At 38.1% G+C, this 18,615-nt stretch overlaps 1 protein-coding gene across 1 annotated transcript; it reads right to left on the minus strand.

The window, feature by feature from the left end:
* Nucleotides 1-5,428: 5,428 nt before the first annotated feature.
* On the minus strand, nucleotides 5,429-14,582 carry SLC10A2 (solute carrier family 10 member 2). Its single transcript, XM_018071036.3, has 6 exons — nucleotides 14,161-14,582; nucleotides 10,997-11,115; nucleotides 9,787-9,875; nucleotides 7,483-7,658; nucleotides 6,731-6,888; nucleotides 5,429-5,739 (listed from the first exon to the last, which is right to left on the minus strand). Exons 1-6 carry the CDS (start codon nucleotides 14,580-14,582, stop codon nucleotides 5,615-5,617), a joined length of 1,089 nt encoding a protein of 362 aa, XP_017926525.2. The 3' UTR covers nucleotides 5,429-5,614.
* Nucleotides 14,583-18,615: the final 4,033 nt, after the last annotated feature.

Consider the following 18,615-nt stretch of genomic DNA (forward strand, 5'->3'; position numbering starts at 1 on the left):
AGACTATTTTTTAGATATTATGCATTAATTGTATAATTTTTTTAAACAAGCATTGGATATCTTAAAACTGAAATATATGTTCTTCTAGGTAAGCTGTATGTTATGTTCTATTTCCTCAGTGGTGCACTTTTATGGAAAATTCTTCCATATCAGCTGTGGTTTATTTTATGAGTTCAGGGTACATTTTTAAAGAAAGAACCTTACGTGGAAAGAATTTGTGTTCTACCTACAGCAGATTTACTACTGACGTTAGAAACACATCACCAGCACAACCTGTAGCCCTGACATTTTCATTAATCCCCTGCAGTTAATTCCACTTATGGGGAATTAATTGTACCATCAAATTACTTAAACAGGGCCTTACCATCTCAATATGACCTCCTTGCTTCTATTTCGAATTCATATGGGGGAAAGTGTCTTTTAAAAACTGTGATGAAATCTCCCAAATGAGTAATACATAAACTCATTGCAGAAGAAGGAGACAGAAGGTCTGCAGTCATATATAAAAGAATGTATCAGATTACCTTAATGATACCTGATCAGCAGACCTAATCAGAACATTTGTAGCAATTAAGTTATATCTGTAAGATATGAAGATGCTAATATATGTTCAGGAACAACGGCAGTGAATGAGAAACTGTGCATAAGCTTTGTGTGCTCTAAGGAAAAACAATTAGATTCTGTTTGCCTGGAACAGAAATTGTTCCTTTTTATAACATTGTCCTAGACATATAGTAACCAGGGGATAAACTACTTAAAGGAACTGATTAACTCCATCTTGCAGTCAGTAAGAGTTTTCTCCAGTGTTGAGTTTTCTTTTCCCTTTCTTTGAAGTTTTAAAGTATTTGTGTGATTGCAAAGGATTTCTCAGTTGGTGAGTTATTGGAAAAGCAAAAATCCAGTCCTCATGGCTAAATCCCCAATTAATTGAAATCCAAAAGATTGTGAACTTTATTTCAATTTGGTACTTCCAAAGTCTCACATTTTCCATAATCGATCCTAATCTGAGGTAGAAGGCTGATTTATGATCTTTCAAGAGAAATTGGGAATTGATTAATTAATTTTATATTAAGTCCATTATGAGCAAGTAGAGATATACTAATACCTTTTTGTATGCTCTTTGTTTATATAGACATAGTTTGGAATGTCCTCATGGAACTTTATTTATCTATCTATTTATTTATTTATTTATTACAATGTCTTTGTCTCCTTCCAGAATTCTTCCTGTCCTCGACCAGGAGTCTGAAGAGTGTAATGGCTTGCTCTCCAGAGCAAAATCTATCTTTTCCTGCTGACAGTACTGACTACTTCTTTTCAGGGAAGCGTAAAGGCTGATACTAGAAACTTACTTTTCAATGGCTAAATTTAATAGAAATTAAATGGAGAGGATAATACCATTCCACAGCACATGTTTATTCATGAAAACACATTAAAGCTCCCTCAAAACTTTCAATTTTCCATATTCTCCAATTCCAGTTTGAAGATTGGCAGATATCCTGGCAAGTTACAGTTATTTTTACATTTAGTATTTTAAGTTCATTTAGTGTTCAGCTTAACTGAGATGTTAATGCTTCTGGAGCAGAATGAATATTCCTTAGGAGACAGAAGCAGAGATTTACTTCTATTGCTCTTCAGTTCTGACTTGGAAAATCCAGTCAGGCTTGCTTAGATACCATTTGATTGTGGGACCGTTACACTATATTTGCTTTAATTCTGGTTGTGAGCAAGCAATACAGTTAACCTGTGGAGAACAGATTCTTGTCAGATACCTAGAAGTGAAAGTCTGTTCCTTTGGAGTTAAGGAATACTGATTATTGTTTTACATTTGCATCAAGTGTACAGTATGTTAATTGATTGGGCTGCCAAAAAATAAGTTCATTTCTGAGGCTGACAAAAATGATACTGACCGGCAGAGAATAACAGTAGGTTTTGAACATCATAACCTGATTAGTTTGAAACAAGAAACTCATTTAATGCAAATTGCAAATCAATTTACTTGTTAATTCTATTCAAGTTGCGTTCTTTTCCAGTTAACATAGCACACTATATGACAGAAACAGTTCTTCCACCTGTCTTTAGGTCAGATGAGAAATTAGTTCTATTACAAGTTATATAATAGAAGATTAGAATCATAATACTGTCCTTTATTTTGCATAGTTTTCATTTTCTCGACTCTAAAACCTATCTTCCTCATTAAAGGAAACAAACTGGCTGCTCAGCAAATTTATGCAGAAAAGAAACGAAGACAAAAAGATGTATTTAATTTCAACTAATTTTTTTTACTGTCTGAGACTAAAAATTTATTTATTTCATCTAAGACAGGCCATCTAAATTTAATTTATAAAGACAGGCAATTCTGAGAGAACAGGCATGATTAACTCTGTGATGGTCTGTCTCCTCTTTGCTGACTAGAGAATACATTTGATATCCAGATTTATGGCTAGAGATCGACTTGGCAAGTGTGACTGTTGTATCTTTGTAGGCCTTACACTACAGACCTTGGCATGAGTTAGGCTTTCATTCAGCTGTAATTTCAGCTTCTAAGGTGTGTCTATCCTTAGGCATACTTCAGCTTGAGAACCAGCATTGCAAAGGCATCTGTATGACTTCTTAGTCTGAAGTGATAAATTCAAGATTACTAGTATGTGCAAGAGTTAATTAGAACAGACATTTTTTAGCCTGAACATCATTGCACGTGCTTTTAAATTTCACAATCTGCAGTGTCCCATCCATACGTTGTTTCCATGGATAGAAGACTGTTTAACGAGAAGTGGTGACTAAGTGATACTGCCTGTCTTTGAAAGGATTTTCAGGCTGATGAGTGTGAGGAGATGACCCTGAGCAGGTTAAACAAGGCCAGGGTTTTCCTTTTGACCACACCAGGACAACTGCAACTGCAAGGCTGGAGATCACCAGACTTCTTCAGCTGAGAAGCCCATATATCAGCATTTATAGGGCTGACAGCCAAAGACACATAACATCTTTCTGGAGACCTCTGGGGAGAGAACACAACTTCCCCAATAGTCCCTTACACTGCTGTGAGATGACCCACCACAGCTTCATGAGTGATGATCTGATAATGATGCTGTCCAGACTTCTACAGCTGGAGATTTAGAAGTTGCCCCATCAACATAAGTCCGCTTCTCACAATATTAACAAGCCCTGAGATTTTGTTTTAGGTTTGATGCACTCTAAAGGCATATGTTGGGCAAGACCTTTGAGCTGGCTTTGCTTTGTGTAAAGCTTAGGACATATGATCCTTGGTAGATGTAATTGCAATGACTGCAAAAACTGCAGCCTCCATTCTTCATCTGAGACCTCGAGTGCACATCTGCATTAAAAAATGTGTATCCAATATGACATCCGGTGTTCATTTAATCTTCATTGTGTTGCCCAAAGAGCTGGTAGATGCCTCATCCATGGAAAGGATTGGTCACGTTGGACGAGGCTCTGAGCAACCTGATCTAGTTGAAGATGTTTCTGCTTATTGCACAGGGGTTGAACTAGATGACTTTCAAGGTCCCTTCCAAGCCAAGCTGTTCTATGATTCTATGATTATTAAACATATCCATTTCACACATAATCTGAGTTGTTTTTGTTACATCTCAAAGTTATAAACTCTGTCTGTATGTTAGGTTTTTGTCTCAATTCCTTCCACCTTAAATTACTCCAGTGGGCAAAATTATAAATAGTTTCTGACTTTATTCAGTTCAATGTTTATACAGTTGCATTAAATACACACACATAATATAAGCAAGACAAAAAAATTATTCTTTGATACGTTTCAAAATCTGCCTAAAATATTCACAGAAACATTGAAGTTCATCATGGAGGAATAATAGCAGCTTGGTGTGTAAGAAAGACACGATCCTAACTAACTTCCGCTGTCCATTTTTTCATGAATGAAGGATCAAGACAATAGGTTTTTTAGAACAGATGTCACAAACAACAGTTTATCCTTTTCTCAATGAATATGCTGTTTCACATTTATGATTCCTCCATAACAGTCTTCACCACATTGTTCTGTTTAATCTTTGTTCCATAAAACATAGCATGCCTTGTTATGTGCTAAACACCACTAAGTGTTGAACTCCTCCTTGAAGGGTCTGACCATTTGGAACTCCCTCCCAAAAGTAAAGCAGCTTCAGGCCTCCCAGAACTCAGGAACATTTCAAGATCCTTTCCCCCACCGATGGTGGATAGAAATAATTTATTCTTTGTTTAATACTGGGCACATTGCTGCAGCAGTGGAAAACTACACATTGGGAACTTAAACTCCACAATTTCAGTTTTGTTTGTAAAAAAGCTGCCACATTAACTCACAACATTTTGGAAGGTCCACTTGAATATGACAGAAAGGTGGATACTTTCTGTGTGTTAATAGTTGGCTCATTCTTGAATTTTTTGGTCTGTCAAACTCTCACTGATTCATATAAAGTTCTCTGGATGTTTTCCTTACATACAGAACTAATGTTACTGAATGTATCCATAAAAAATTACAGCTGCAATTTACTGCACCGTTTCTCTTAGAATCATACTCGTTTTCTCCACACACTTAGGACAGGTTTCTCTATGTACTCTTGAAATTTCAGAGACAAATAATATATTTGTATAACCAATTATTTCTATTAGTGACTCCTATAAATAAAATCTGAAAGTTATCAACTACATCAGTCTCTACATGTCACAGACATCTGGTAAGTTCAATTTTATTGAGTTCATAAAATAACAAAAATATATAGCTCTTTACAAGCACTGCTGTCTCATGGTTAAGATTGGTGAAAGTAGTCCTGGATAAACCAGGTACAATTTTATTTGGTTTTCAAATGCCTTTCTTTTAGTGCAAAAGCTGACAATTTCTTGTACTTCCAGAATCTCTGCTTGCCCTTTTGTATGCAGTTGTCACACTAAAATTTCTCAAGGCTTATGTTCTCACCTTTGTCTCTCTTTTCATGTTTCCAGCACCTAAAAGACCCAGACTGAAGATGTAAAGCTGTTACTTTCTATTACTTTGGGGAAAAAAAAGAGCTATGAGGTACCTCGTCCTTATTAAAATTATAGCTTTAGAATAAATTAATGTTCAAGCAATTAATAAGGTGCAATGACTTTAGCCTGCCCACACTGACCTGAATGAAACTTTTATTTCACTATTGGCTTGTTCCAATTTCATGGTTGATTCATATTCGGCCTTATCAGATCTTCCACATCAACTCCTGCTGCTACTCAGGCACTTTCACGGGATTTCTCTTTCTTTAGTGTGAGGGCTGAAACTAGCAGATGGATTTGCAGGACCATGGGCTGGATTTGGTGTTACATACATTTGCTTGTTTTTCAGCAATAGCCCACCTTTATTCTGCCTTTCTTTAAATAAGCCAGAATAAAACATTACATATTTTTGAAGAATTAGCTTCAAAACCAGATTCTACAATTGTGGCAGGAACCATGCTCGAAATCAAAGTAGAAATCTTTCTTAAGTTAATTTTAAAATCTTACTGTAAAATATCAGCAGAACCTCTTTTGTTAAATATTTCCATAAACCAACAGCATGTGAAAAAAAAGTTTTAAGTAAACCACGTATTTTATCTTTCCAACTAGTGGGAGCAGAGGTAAGTGTCTATTTGGTCTCATTTGATACAAATCCTCCATTTATTTTAGCATTTGATGTTGAATCCTCTTTTTGCTCAGTTTTCTCGACATCTGTCTTTGTTTTGACATGGAATCTTCTGTAAAGGCGGTACCCTGGGAATCAATATATATTTTGTATTAAATATAGAATTTACAAAAATTACCTGAAAAAGGTACTGTAGTAACATATAGCCATGCAACATTTTCTTTCCTCATACTGCTGAAACATTCCAACCCATACAGATAGTTTCTTTAAAGTTATGTTTAATTATTTCGTGTCACTCATCACTGGAAAACTATATTTAGAGATTTTAACAGTTTAAATTCTGCACTTGGTGTTTGACTGCTTTCTGTTCCTGTAGTGTGCGGTGACTTTTAAAAGTACTGCCAGTCTCCCTTGGAAAGCCTTTGGGCTCTTGGCTGGGCCTGAGGAATTGACTCTTACCTCTATGTGAGTCCTGCTTGGCAGAGCTGGGACAAAGTGCTTCATGTGTCCCTACCCCATTTCCTGACAGAGAGGACGGCTAGTTTGGGAGTGGGAACTTGATAGTCACAGCTGTTTTTATGTGTAAGTAACAGGAACAAGGTCCCAACCCTTCTTAGGTTAGGTGTAGGAGCAGCAATGAAATGTGTATGTGGGAGGAAAAAGGGACTTTGCCTCTATTGGAAGATATTTTCTCACATTATTGATGAAGCTGATGCCTGTTCTCTCAACAGCTGATGGGAGGGAGGTTTGTGCATGGTTGTGGGGATGGCCCTGCTGGGCAGTTGTATGCACAGACAGCCTGGATCAGTGGAAGAAGATGCATTTGGCCTTCCTCAGCCACGTGTAATAGCAATCCCATGTTCAGTGTTCTCATATGCCCAGCTGTAGGTGGTGGATACCCCCTTCCTTGTGCTAAAAGAAGGGCCTTTCTAAACTTGAACTGAGCCTGGTATCTTCCTGATTACGTACAGGGCCCTGTAATCATTTGGGTCATAATTTATTGAAGTATTTTGCATTTGATTATTTTTTATCCCCTCTTGTTTTCTGCATATGCATACAAAATTAAACTGATAATCAAAATAATGATAATTATAGTGCTATAATAGAAAGTAACTATACCTCCTAAAATTAGCAGCGCAAACAACAGCTGGAAAATGCTGTAGATGAGTGGGAAAGTAAACATCAGTTCAAGTTGATCAGGACTGAATGAGAGCTGTACTATAGTTGAACATAGCTGAGTATTTTGCATGCCTGTTTCCAGAGACACTGTACGACATCTAAAGAAAATAATACAGAGACAACTGTGAAACAGCAGCCTGTGGGTCCTTATGCTTTTTAGTAATCTGGATAAGCAAGAAACATGCAGTAATGGATAACTAAGAAAATTGTATCTTTCAGCTCACACAGTCAACAAAACAGTCCACAAGTCATACAGCTGTTACTACCACGTCACATATTTCAGCAGCTGTAAAGGACTGTGATCCCCCTTCAAGCCATACAGGGCAGTCACTGTCTCCCTTTCTTGCAATGATGTTCTAAATTGTAGATTGCTGTGTCTTCATGAGAAATTTTACTGCAGTCCCAACCCACTTACAAATCAGTTCTGTTTTGCTTGTTTACAGTGTAACACAAGGGTCACACAAGGGAAAGACATATGAAGGACTGGAGGAAATCTTAAAATCAGAATCTGTAATAAACACGAACAAGAAAAGTTTATCTTTGCATACTATTCCAGAAACAGGGTTGGAGAATGAGTAACTGTAACATAACTAATGTTTAGGGAACATTCCTAGCACTGATCAATCATTACATAAAAACTTTTTACACAGCTGAAAAAAGCCCACAGGTCTTCGTCACGGAGAATTCCATACCTGTGCCAAGACAGACCAGCTAAGCGAGCCAACAGAAATCCTAAAGAATAGCCAGCTGCTGGAAATATGGTGCCAATGATCCACAATTTGGGTGTGATAACCCAGGAGCCTTTGTAGAGTATTCCCCCAACCACAGCAATGAGCACAATGAGTATTGCTCCCACAATGGAACCGACCTGTGAAGGGAAAGAGGAAGGACTGCATGAACAGGAGAGCCCAGTGAAATTTAATGGCATGTCAACAAACATGGTGTCAAACATGCCTGTGAGTGTCCCTGAGTCACTGAAACATCTTACTAAACACGAAATCCAATGTTTACAGCAATGCAATTCACAGCAGGAAGAGAGATTAGGTAGCTGCCATTTTTCCCAAACAAGAGACTTGAGATGTACTTCAAGGTGTGACTACAGATATAGATCAAGGCACAGCTAGTATACTTATCTATAGCAGATACCTGTAAAGCTAGTGTTTTGAAGCTGTGGCTATTGTACTTAGAACTGATATTAAAAACAATTTCACAGGTGTGATGTAAACGAGGAATAGTGCACTTATCAAAAAAATTTCCCCAGAGTTGTTGGGAAACCGATAACCAAATAGGTGGAATAATGTATTTTCCTCCCCACCCTTGGGCAATCACACTCTGGGGCTTATTACAGTGTGTGCTAACTAGACGCTAGATTGTTAGTTAGTGATAGGAAATTATTTGCCAAGCACAGGAGTAAATCTTTAACGTGGTTGAAAATTCATGCTTGAAAACTGGTTGTGAGGTTGTATAACACTTCTACATAGACCTAATCACTGAAGTTGATCTTATTTCCCGTGGTTGAGTGTACCAATATCTTTACTGCTGCCTGCCAAAAAAAAGTCATAACTCATTCTCTTCTCAGTACCCAAGTGAAATGTCCGCTGTTATGGCATATCTTACCAGGGATCCCAGTGCCAGACTTCTCAGGCTAAGCTTAGGAGAATCTATTTCTCAGCTAAAACATGTATTTCCATTTTACTGGCTTCATCAGTCTTTGGCTGAAGCCTTTTTAAGAACACTGAGTGAACAAGTGCTTTTGTTTGGCTGAGCTATTAACCACATGCACCTAGGAAGAAGAAACATGATCTGTCCATGACAAGCTCCTCTATTTCACCTGGCACATTGTCTTTGTGCTCTTATCTCCATTTCTCACTATATGAGTCTTAATCTGACAGCTATGGTTCAATCTTCCCTTGGTGCTCCATCATCCTACATAAAGTAAATTGTCAATGGACCATTCTATGGGTTGCTCACTCACTCAGTAAGAAAGAGGATGAAATGGTGCTTTGCCGAGAGATCAAGTAGAGTTTCTTTTCATGTGAGTGCAAGTCCACGTTTTTCCCTTAGCTGATTAAACAGAAATAGTACTGTTTTGTAATTAGCTCTCAATAGTATCCAAGTTCATAAAAAGTGCATTTAAAAATACAACAACATAAGCTAGTAGTTTAAGAAAAAGAATTGACTAAAAAAGGTGTTATTTTTGTTTTGTGCTGCCTGAGCTGATAGGAAAGAAATGATAACAAAAGATAGGTAGAATAACAAATGGACAGAGTAGTTTTCTTTAAGAAAATTTAGATAATATATCTGTTAACTAAGAAGGGTCAAAAGAGGTCAAGGGGCCCAGTACATTTGGCAACCAAACGTTCAGAATGATTAATTCACTATTACCTTAAATACAACTAAATTATTATTATTATTATTATTTTATTTTGATGAGAACAGCTTTTGACAAAACCCTTATATTTTTGATGCAACTGAAACCATCTTGCAAAGATAGCTGTATTTTGTGAATAAATTTGGGGTTTTTTTAAGAGTTGGAATATTCTCAATTTATTTTTTTAATAAAAATTAACTTCCCACTCAAAATTGAACCACAAAAAAATCAACACACTGGTTTAAAAGAATAAAGGTTTTTTGATCCAGAATGGTTTTATTTTTTTATTGTTTTGCAGAGAAAAACTTCTTCCAGTTGACCTGAATTATTTTCTTTTCAATTTCACTTTACATTATATACTGAACTCAATTACTAACTAGCAAAAGACAAAAGTAGGCTCTTTAGATAATGATGGTTTCTAATAATCTATGTAACTCATGCATGTTTGTGCAGGGGGAAAGCAATATATTTCCACAATGTCTCATTTGTTTTCTGCTGAAAACTTCCTGGTTCTTATGAAGTCAGATACTAATACTATGAATAGCAAAGTACTGCTTCAGTGGTGCCACTGATTCCATAATTTGCCCATAATTGCTTATGCTTCAGCGTTATATATATCTCTTACCTTAAGTATAATTTTTGCTTTACTAGGCCATTTGTGGTTAACAAATATTCCAATGGAAACTGGAATTACGAGAGCTAGCAGAGAAGTTCCTGTAAAAAAGAAAAGAGAAATTAAGCCCTTGTTTGGTGCAGAAGCTCATGACAGGACAGACACCATGTGGTGTGGCTGGGGGTATGCAGCAAGCAAGCTTTCAGAGGATGTTTCTGATATGCACACCCCAGACCACGCATGCACACTCTACCTGCACCTGCCCATTTGCTTTTCTATAGAGTCTGTTATCTTTGGCAGCCTGTTAAAGTAATTGCCATTCTGCCGAGCTACATGCTTATTCACCTGCATCAGAAAGGCAAACAGAAATTTGAGTGTGCTAATCATCACTATCCTGTGATGTGAGTAGCTATTTTAACTGTTCATTTCGTCTGCAGGTGTTTCTCTACTGCACCATATCAACAACCGGTTTAGAGCTTCTTTTGTTTTGACCTTGCCCCTCCAGTATTTATTTTGAAAGCACAAGCAAAGTATGTGATATTTTTTCCCCAGGAACAATGGGAAATGAAATTGAAGAATATGAAAGTGATTCTTCTGGCTTTTAAGATTAGCACAACATGGAACTGCACTCGATAAGCACTAGGGCCACAGCTTTGCAAATCACTGGAGCATGTATTTCTAAATACCTTAACTATTTTCTCTTTGTAGCCGGATGAGATTTTTGACAGGAAGTCAAATGAAGCCACTCCTGGCAGTGTAGATTGCAGCTTTTCAAAGAGACTCAGTAGTTTTAATCACTTGCTTAATTATCCATGTGTGCTTAAGTATTTTGCCAGATTATGGCCTCAGCATTTAGCGCTTCGCAGGATTGTGTCTTAAAGCTGTTACAAACACTCTCATCCAGAAGAAGCAACTAGTCCTATGCGAATTATTCTATATTCTTATTCCAATATCACGCAGGTCTCAAAGTCATTTGGAAAGAAAAACATGTACAATCTTGTGATAAATATCTGTACAATATTTATAATGATTTCAAGTCTTTTGGATGATGGGAAGTGATTTCTGGTACCTAAGTCCCATGAAGGTTATTAGAAAGTAGGAAGACAAATATTTTAAAAAATTTGATGTGATATCTTCTAAGTCTGCAGGATGATGGTGTAAAGGTAGTTGTCACTGGAGGGAGGATGGACAGTCAGAAGGGCAGCTGGTCCACTGGACTCACCAATGTTGCTATAGGGGAGTACAATTGCATCAGAATCAGTCCACATCTTGGTGTAAATAAAGAGGCAAAGTGGCATCATTCCCATTGCAAGCAGTGTGGAGCAAGTTGTCATGCTGATGCTGCAAAGAAATTGGTTACAGTGACAGTTCATCTCATGCTAGCCCATAGTCTTTCTCATTTTCTTATTACCATCTCACACCTTACGAATGATTGGGTAAGGATTGCTGCTGGCTGCAGTCAATTTATCCTGTATATCAGATTAGAAAGAAGACAAATGAAAGGAATGACTTCTGCTGAAAAGAAAGGAGTATGAAATATCAAGGTGTTCTGCAGCCACAGAACCATAATTTTGGTACAAATGGGTCAGTCAGATAGGTGGTCAGTGGGAAGGTCTGTTGGCAAGTCTGTCTGCATGCTACCTGTCTGACTGGTTTCTGAGAGGACGGCAAGCTGCACAGGGGAGAGATGAACGTCAAATGGAGCTTTCCATTACACCAACAGTTCTAGAGTGTTCAAATTTCACTCTGAATTCAAGAGCATAAAAAAATATTTCATTGTCTAGGATGTTTGATGCAATAAAATTCCCTTTTATGGCTTGTTTTGCTGTAGGCCAAAGAATAGGTGCTGAGAACTGCTCAGTGAAGCTTAGCAAAGTATTGTTTCTTCCTTTATGCAAAGATATTTCTATTTTCTGAAACACCTTGTACAAAAATATGCATTCTGCTACAGAATGAAGAAAGAGGAAAAGGTAAGACATCCAAAGTAAGGAGGAAACTGTCACAATCTGAATAGAATGGATAAAAATTATGCCTTCAAATCACTTTTCTGGCATAAAAATACTGAGAGAGGGTTCTAGTTAAGAGCCTTTGGAAGCTTCCTTCTGAGTCTCACTTCTGATTTCTCTTTTGTGCTGCTTGTCCTCAGAAAAGGGACTATTGACCCTGACCCACAACTGAGCAGATCCAGGGAAATATAGAACAATTAATACAGAAACCACAGGAATATTTATATTAATTTTGGTTCCTGTCACTCTCTTCTTTAGAGTAATTGAAAAGGATTTTGCAGAAGCCTCTGGCAAGAGAGTTCTTACAAAAATTTCTTACAGAGAAAAAGAGTCATGGTCTACAATTCAGGTCTGATGAAGTCCCAAATGGATAAAAAATCTTATTTTTCCTACCTCTCTATTTTCTGCATCTTTATACTATCCCTGAATGTACATCTTTTTCCAAAGTCTGGATATCCTCTAACCCCAGTCCCTGTGCTCACAGAAGCAGTTGTTCTTGTGAAATATCAAAAGATGTTTCTATGGGAAGCATTAGAGGATATCAACTGCTTGTGAGTTACTAAGAAAGGTATGAAACATCATACTTCACCTCACTGTGATTGTAATACCAATTATAAAACTAATTCCTGCTCTAACTTCTGGTCTATTTGCACAGTGTTTTGAAGCAGGATGTAGACAATAGTCATGGATTTTAATGTGTAAACATAAAATATTACCAGTTAAAAACAAAACCTTGTCTGATATGATGGGCAGGCTTTCTGTAATACTGTAGTCATTCCAGAAACCAGCCACACTACTTCTAGTGCTATTCTACAGAGAACAGAAGATGCTTAGGTTGACAATCTGCTTACCTCTTATACCCTCTGGTCCCTGAAACTTTGTCACAAAGGTACTGACCAAAAGGCTTTGACTTCTTAAGATAAAGGTCTTTACCTGAAGAATAACCTTTTAAAGGCATTTCCAATTTACTTCACCTTCTACTAGCATTATGGGATAGAAACCCTACTCATATTTATAGCATTATCAATTTGGATTTTTACCACAGATTTTAGTGGTGCAGCTCTGAACAATACTGAGCTGAGAAAGCATAGTTTAGCTCAGTGTATTTGTCTGAGGAGAGACTGGAACAGAATTTCAGACTTGTACTGGCTATCTTTCCATCTGTGGTTTATTAGACCTATATTAATTGAAATTAAGTGTCTTACAGATTCTTAATATCATAGGTCTTTCCTCTACAGTGAGGAAGTTGATGATTAGCAGAGCTGACCTCATACATAATTTGAAAGCTGGTATTACATTAACACCTGTATGTGACAGAAAAGCTCACTATTTTCAAAGGATGGAAAAATGTCGTATTAAAGCTACAAACATTAACATTCTTAGCCTATTTGCTCTAGCTCCACATCTTTCTTACTTCTATTATTTTTTCCATTTCTAGTTCAGACTGGCATATGATAAATGGGATGAATGTTCCAATTTATTTTACTCTGTGGGAAAGAGAGAAATGATTATGTTTATTTTAGAGAAAAGTAATCGGGATATAAAAATAAAAAGATGGCTCATTTTTAAAGGCTCTTAATGAACCCCCCATGGAATTTTCATCAAGAGTAGGGCTAATTTTCCTGTGTGTTTGGTGTCCTAGGCCAGATTAGGTGCCTTACATGTCTGCTTCCAAGTTCAGAGCACCCTTTCATTCAGATCATCACACTTTGCCACAAAGGAGTTTTTTCATTGCCCCCAGTATGCAGGATTGCCTTGTGCAGTGGCTTCTAGCCTGTAAAATATTCCCTCAGTTTGAAGACTTCGCATAAAGTTCAAGGAGCAGATAGAATTATCACAAGTGGTATTCATTTGTATTACTTCCCAAAGAGAAAATCAATGCCTGTCTTTTTATTGTGTAGAACACAAAAGGAGGGATAATATTTTTCCACAGGTGCTCTTTTTATAAGAACAATTGCATAGCCACTATTTTGCACAGAGGATTCTTATCCTAAATTCTATGTTATTATTATTTTTTTTTACTTGGAAGAAAAAGAATGGTTCTAACTTGGGCAAAGTTTTCATAATCTTTAGTCTTAGCTGTCTTCATAAAGGATATTTGCTACAGGATCTGAAGTTTTACAATAAAGACATTTTCTAATGTACACAATTCTGTTGTGATATGTTCTGCATGAATTCCCAATGAACAAATATTCCCAAGGATATTTGTTATTCTGCTTTTATTTACTGCTATTACAGTAACTAAGCATCTTTACAAGAAGAACCTCTACAATGCATGTGCCAGGAGGTTAAGAAAAAATTCAGACAGGTGAGACAGTCCTTTTCAAGACTTTACAATGTAAGGAGCCACATGAAGTACTTAGAGAATGGCTGCTCTTACCTTAGGTCCATGTCTCCATCCACCCAATAGCAAATGACATTGGAGGCTGTGCCTCCTGGACAGCATCCCATGATCAGCACCACGACAGCTTGAATAGGAAGGACGTTAAAGGCCAAAGATAGCAAGAAGGCTGTGAGAGGCATAATTCCAAACTGGCAAAGGAAACCGACAAAAATACCCCAGGGTCTTTTTATGTGGTGCAAGAAATTCTTAAGTACCACATTGCAGCCCATGGAGAACATCACCAAAGCCAGCATAATTGTTAGAACAGTACTTAAAACTACGCTCAAAGTTTGGTTAAAATTATCTTCTGGTAATACACAAGATGTCCCATCACAAATAGTAGCATTATCTGGACAAGTTGTGAAGTCTTCTGCCAAAGAGCTACCATTAAATAGCTGGGAAAGAAGGTATGTCTGCATTTTGAAGTACAGAACTGCTCAGTACATTGACAGTAAACTTTCAAGACTGTGTAAATGGTTGTTTGCCAGAGAGTCCTTTTAAACGATCAAGGAAGTAATAAAGTGCAATACATGCTTGAACACTTATTGTTCTTGAAGGGTTTGGCACAGTGCTGATTCATAGAGTTATAAAAGTTGCACTTGCTTGGTATGGTGACAATTAATCATTTATTCATATGATAATGAGGAATCTCACATCAAGAGAATAGCTGTGTTAATATTTAAGAGCGTAAAGGAGGCTTGTGATGTTTCTGAGCCTATGAAATGAGAATCACAGGAGGATGAGAAAGTTTAGACTTCATTCCTTGAATTTCTTGCATGCCTTTAGGAGAGCTGTTCATGCATGCAATGTCACTGACATTACAGGGGTCTGTAGTGTGAGTGACCAAGATATAAGAAACCATGAGTAGAAGTCTTAAGATATGATTTGAAGCTGCAATTCTTGCTAATAGATGCAAAATTCACCATGACACACAGACTCATTTGAATGAGGTGGAATCTTCATTTCTGGTGGCATGAAGATTTGCAGTCCTCCTGGCACCTGTTGCCAGGTGCAGCTTGCACAGCCACACTTTGCTCCAGCATGAAATGGAAGTGGTGGAGAGCGAGAGGAGGAGTGTGGGGTGGCGACAGCAGAGGAGGAAGGAGACATATTCTCTGAGCGAAGCATGGGGAGTGGAGAGCAGGGCAGTGGGACTGGCATGTTGTTGTGGAGCCATGGTACTCAGCCAAAGTCAAACATGTGCCATAACATGTTTGGGATCTGCCGTGGGGGGGTGTGAATTGACACAGACAGGCAGTTGGAACAGCCACAAAACCATGAGTGAAACACAAAGAGTAAATTTATTTCATTACCTCTCTAACTGGAGGATCCCACAGCAACACCTGGACGCGTAAGAGGGAACGCAGCACCATCAGGTTCAGTCCATCCTGGTGGGCTGCAGGTCTGCTGTTTGCACCCATTTATCAAGGGTCCATACACATGTAATTTACCACCATGCTGTGATCTCCCTTATGTTTTTTATGATCTCTGAACTTTGATCTCTCTCCCAAAACAAGGAGCTCAAGCATGTCTGTGCGAGTGCCTCCAAGTTTCTGTAAACACCTCTGTTATCTCTACACAGAGATTCTACTTCACAAAACTGACTGAGGATAAACAGCAGTAGGCATAATATATGACGTTACCCACACTGATATTTTTCAGACCTCAGCATTTCCAGCTGCATGGTCACTTGAGCAAATCTACCAGCCTCCTCACCATCCTTCCACTTTTAACCCTTCCCTCCCAACAGGGGTGACGGTACAGATTCCCTTCTGTACCCACTGTGGTGAGACAGGTTTCTTGTGCCCCAAGGCTCAGAAGGCATGAGAGGCTGAGCTAGGGCAGCTTCCCCGTGATCCCTTTCAGATCTTACAGCTCTGGGATGGGCACAGGACATGCAGTAGGGCATGGCTAATACCATCTTTCTATGTGGATCCAGAAGAAATTTGTGGCATCATTGGTGTATTTGCTTCCTGCCATGTGTCCCAATTCTCTCTGTCCTGACTTAATTCACACTTTTCTCTCTTGTATGCTGTCCTGTGGAAACATGTACCAGTCTCAAGTTTTCAAAAGCTGTCAAAGGTTTACCCCTCAGGTTTACTTCAAAATTTGAAATGTTTTCAAGGGAAGAATTTTGATTATTCTTTGCCTGTGCCCAAACTTTGTGGCAGAAGTATCTTCAAGTGTAGATCTTAGACTAAAATCAAATCTGAAACATAAAGTACAATTGATGCCCCCCAATCATCCTTATTTTTTTATTTTATTTATTTAATATAGACTTTTTTTTTACTGGGGTAACATGCTAAGCCATAATAATTTTCAGCAAGCAACACTAATGAGAAGCCTCAGCTCTTTTTGCCTAACCTCAGTGTGCAAAATGATAGATGTTGCTAATTTTTTTTCACCTTAAATTGTCAACTGCTGAGGGGGAGATGACTGCACCAGAAAGGATTTCCGAGCATGCTCAGATGGCACCTGTTTCTTTACAAAGGGGTCAGCTAAATGACTGTCTCTCCTAAGTCACTGTTTGGTGCCTGTTGGGATAAAGTCAGAGTAGCTTAATCCTCCCAGGCAGCTGGCAACTCCTATGCTGTGATTAGTGCTACATCTGTGTGACTATGATATGTCTAATAGAACAACAAGTAAGGTAATAAGGAGTAGATGAAAGGAAGAGAAGGCTACAAGATCTCGGTTTGGCAGAATACCTTATTCTCCTTTTTTACTCTTGCTTTCAAACAGAATGTTTTAGCAGCTTTTATTTTTCAATCCAAGTCTTTTAAGGGGCTATTTAGGTTTTAAAACCATGCTGTATTAATATTTTCTATAAAACCTGTGTCAGAGTCTCAATTTGCGCTTGAACTTGCTTCTTGTTAAAACTAAAATTTTTTACTGGAGTATTTTGAAATCTCCAGCATGCCTCAGGACCAGGGGTGACTTTCCTAGTCCTGTAAATGTCTGCGATGCTGTCTGTGAGTGGTCTGGGAGAGGAGTTGAGGGATCTCCAGCTCACAGTGGCTGCAAGGGCTTCCTTTCTCCTCCTCCCTCCCCTTTCAGAGCATGTATCTGGGCTGTGTGGGGATGCTTGATGCTGTCTCCTCAGAAACAGCACAGATGAAATGTGTCTGGTTTTGGTCTCCAGCCTCTGCTGAGAGATTAGCACCCAGCTCTCATTTTGGAGTTTAACTTCTGGAAATCGTGTGTAGGGGGAGACCATCGTGCTCAGGCTTTGTGCTTGGCTAAGGACAAATGGGACAACAGCTACTCAATTGCATGGCCTTGTGGGTCAGCAGGTTGTACAAAATTAACCTGTACTTACTGCTAGTTTTGTCTTTGGTTTTTTCTTCTATTTTTAAAGGGGTGGTTGTGAGTCATTAGTTCAGCAGCTAGCTGTATAAAACCTTAGATTACAAAAAATGCTGTCTGAAAACAGAACTGAGCCCTTCTGAATTCAACTTGTTATTGGGCCGACAATGCCACAATTTAACACAGGTGCGAATATCTGTATCAAGAAATCCTCACGTGTTATTAGGGAACTAAAACCATATCCCAAACTTTGAAATATTTACAGGCACAGTTAAAACTTGGCATGTTGCAGGAGGTACAGCATTATCAAGTAGTCATTTCATTATCCTGAAATCCAGGAGTGCTGGATTTTTGTTTTTCTTTTTACACTGTGCTTCTAGGATTTAATCCACTTGCAGTCTAGTGAGAAACATCCTCAAGGAAAGCAGCAATTCAGAGATGGTTGTTGGAGGTACTTAGCTGCACGACTTCTGTTTTACTGCTTGTTTTCCACCCAAGTTATGGTGCTTAAAGGATGAGATGGACTATGTGGACTATGTGGACTATGCTCTGTGAACCCAACTGGCATCTTTTGCCTATTTCTGTTGCACATGTTAGTCAGTGTGATTTTAAGTATTTGTCATTGACATTCAGAGAAGGAAGCAGCAGTGAACTTGGCATCATTTTGGCGATGATTAACATCCCCAGTCTGATTCTTGACGCTGTCAGTATACCTCAAAAATGAAAACAATCAAAACTTAAGTAGAGAAATAGCAACCTAAATATATATTTGCATCCCAAACAGCAGCATTCTGATTTGTTGTCTTGAATTTTTTTGATGATGAGGCTGCCAGCTTATTCAAGTGAGTTTAGGGTCACTTCAGCAAATAAATCCAGGCAGATGAAACTTGTAAGGATCCTTCCCTGTACCAACAATTACATAATTGATTTATCCATTAACTAGAGCAGTTATAAAACAAGAATAGCAGTAAGTGCATACAAAGGCCTACACTGAGAGAGACAATTAACAGTTTGTCTTTTATGGCTGTCTGGTGCTTATTTCTGTGATGTTTCTCTTAATGAGACTTATGAATCTTCCCCGTCTTCTTAATTCAGACTCTGAGATGCTTCTTAGTATATTTATGTCTTAGTTAGAAGAGCCTTTTTTTC

The sequence above is a fragment of the Manacus vitellinus genome, unplaced genomic scaffold, assembly GCF_001715985.3.
Source record: "Manacus vitellinus isolate BGI_N305 unplaced genomic scaffold, ASM171598v3 scaffold_2_pilon, whole genome shotgun sequence".
Lineage (NCBI taxonomy): Eukaryota > Metazoa > Chordata > Aves > Passeriformes > Pipridae > Manacus > Manacus vitellinus.

Bases quoted from the DNA above. Each gene is read 5' to 3' on its own strand.
- SLC10A2 (XM_018071036.3), bottom strand. From the start codon at position 14,582: ATGCAGACATACCTTCTTTCCCAGCTATTTAATGGTAGCTCTTTGGCA. The intron at 9,876-10,996 runs GTGAGTCCAGTG...TCTTTTTTACAG, and splicing joins ACTCCCCTATAGCAACATTG to GAACTTCTCTGCTAGCTCTC. The intron at 6,889-7,482 runs GTATGGAATTCT...TATTTTCTTTAG, and splicing joins GCTGGTCTGTCTTGGCACAG to ATGTCGTACAGTGTCTCTGG.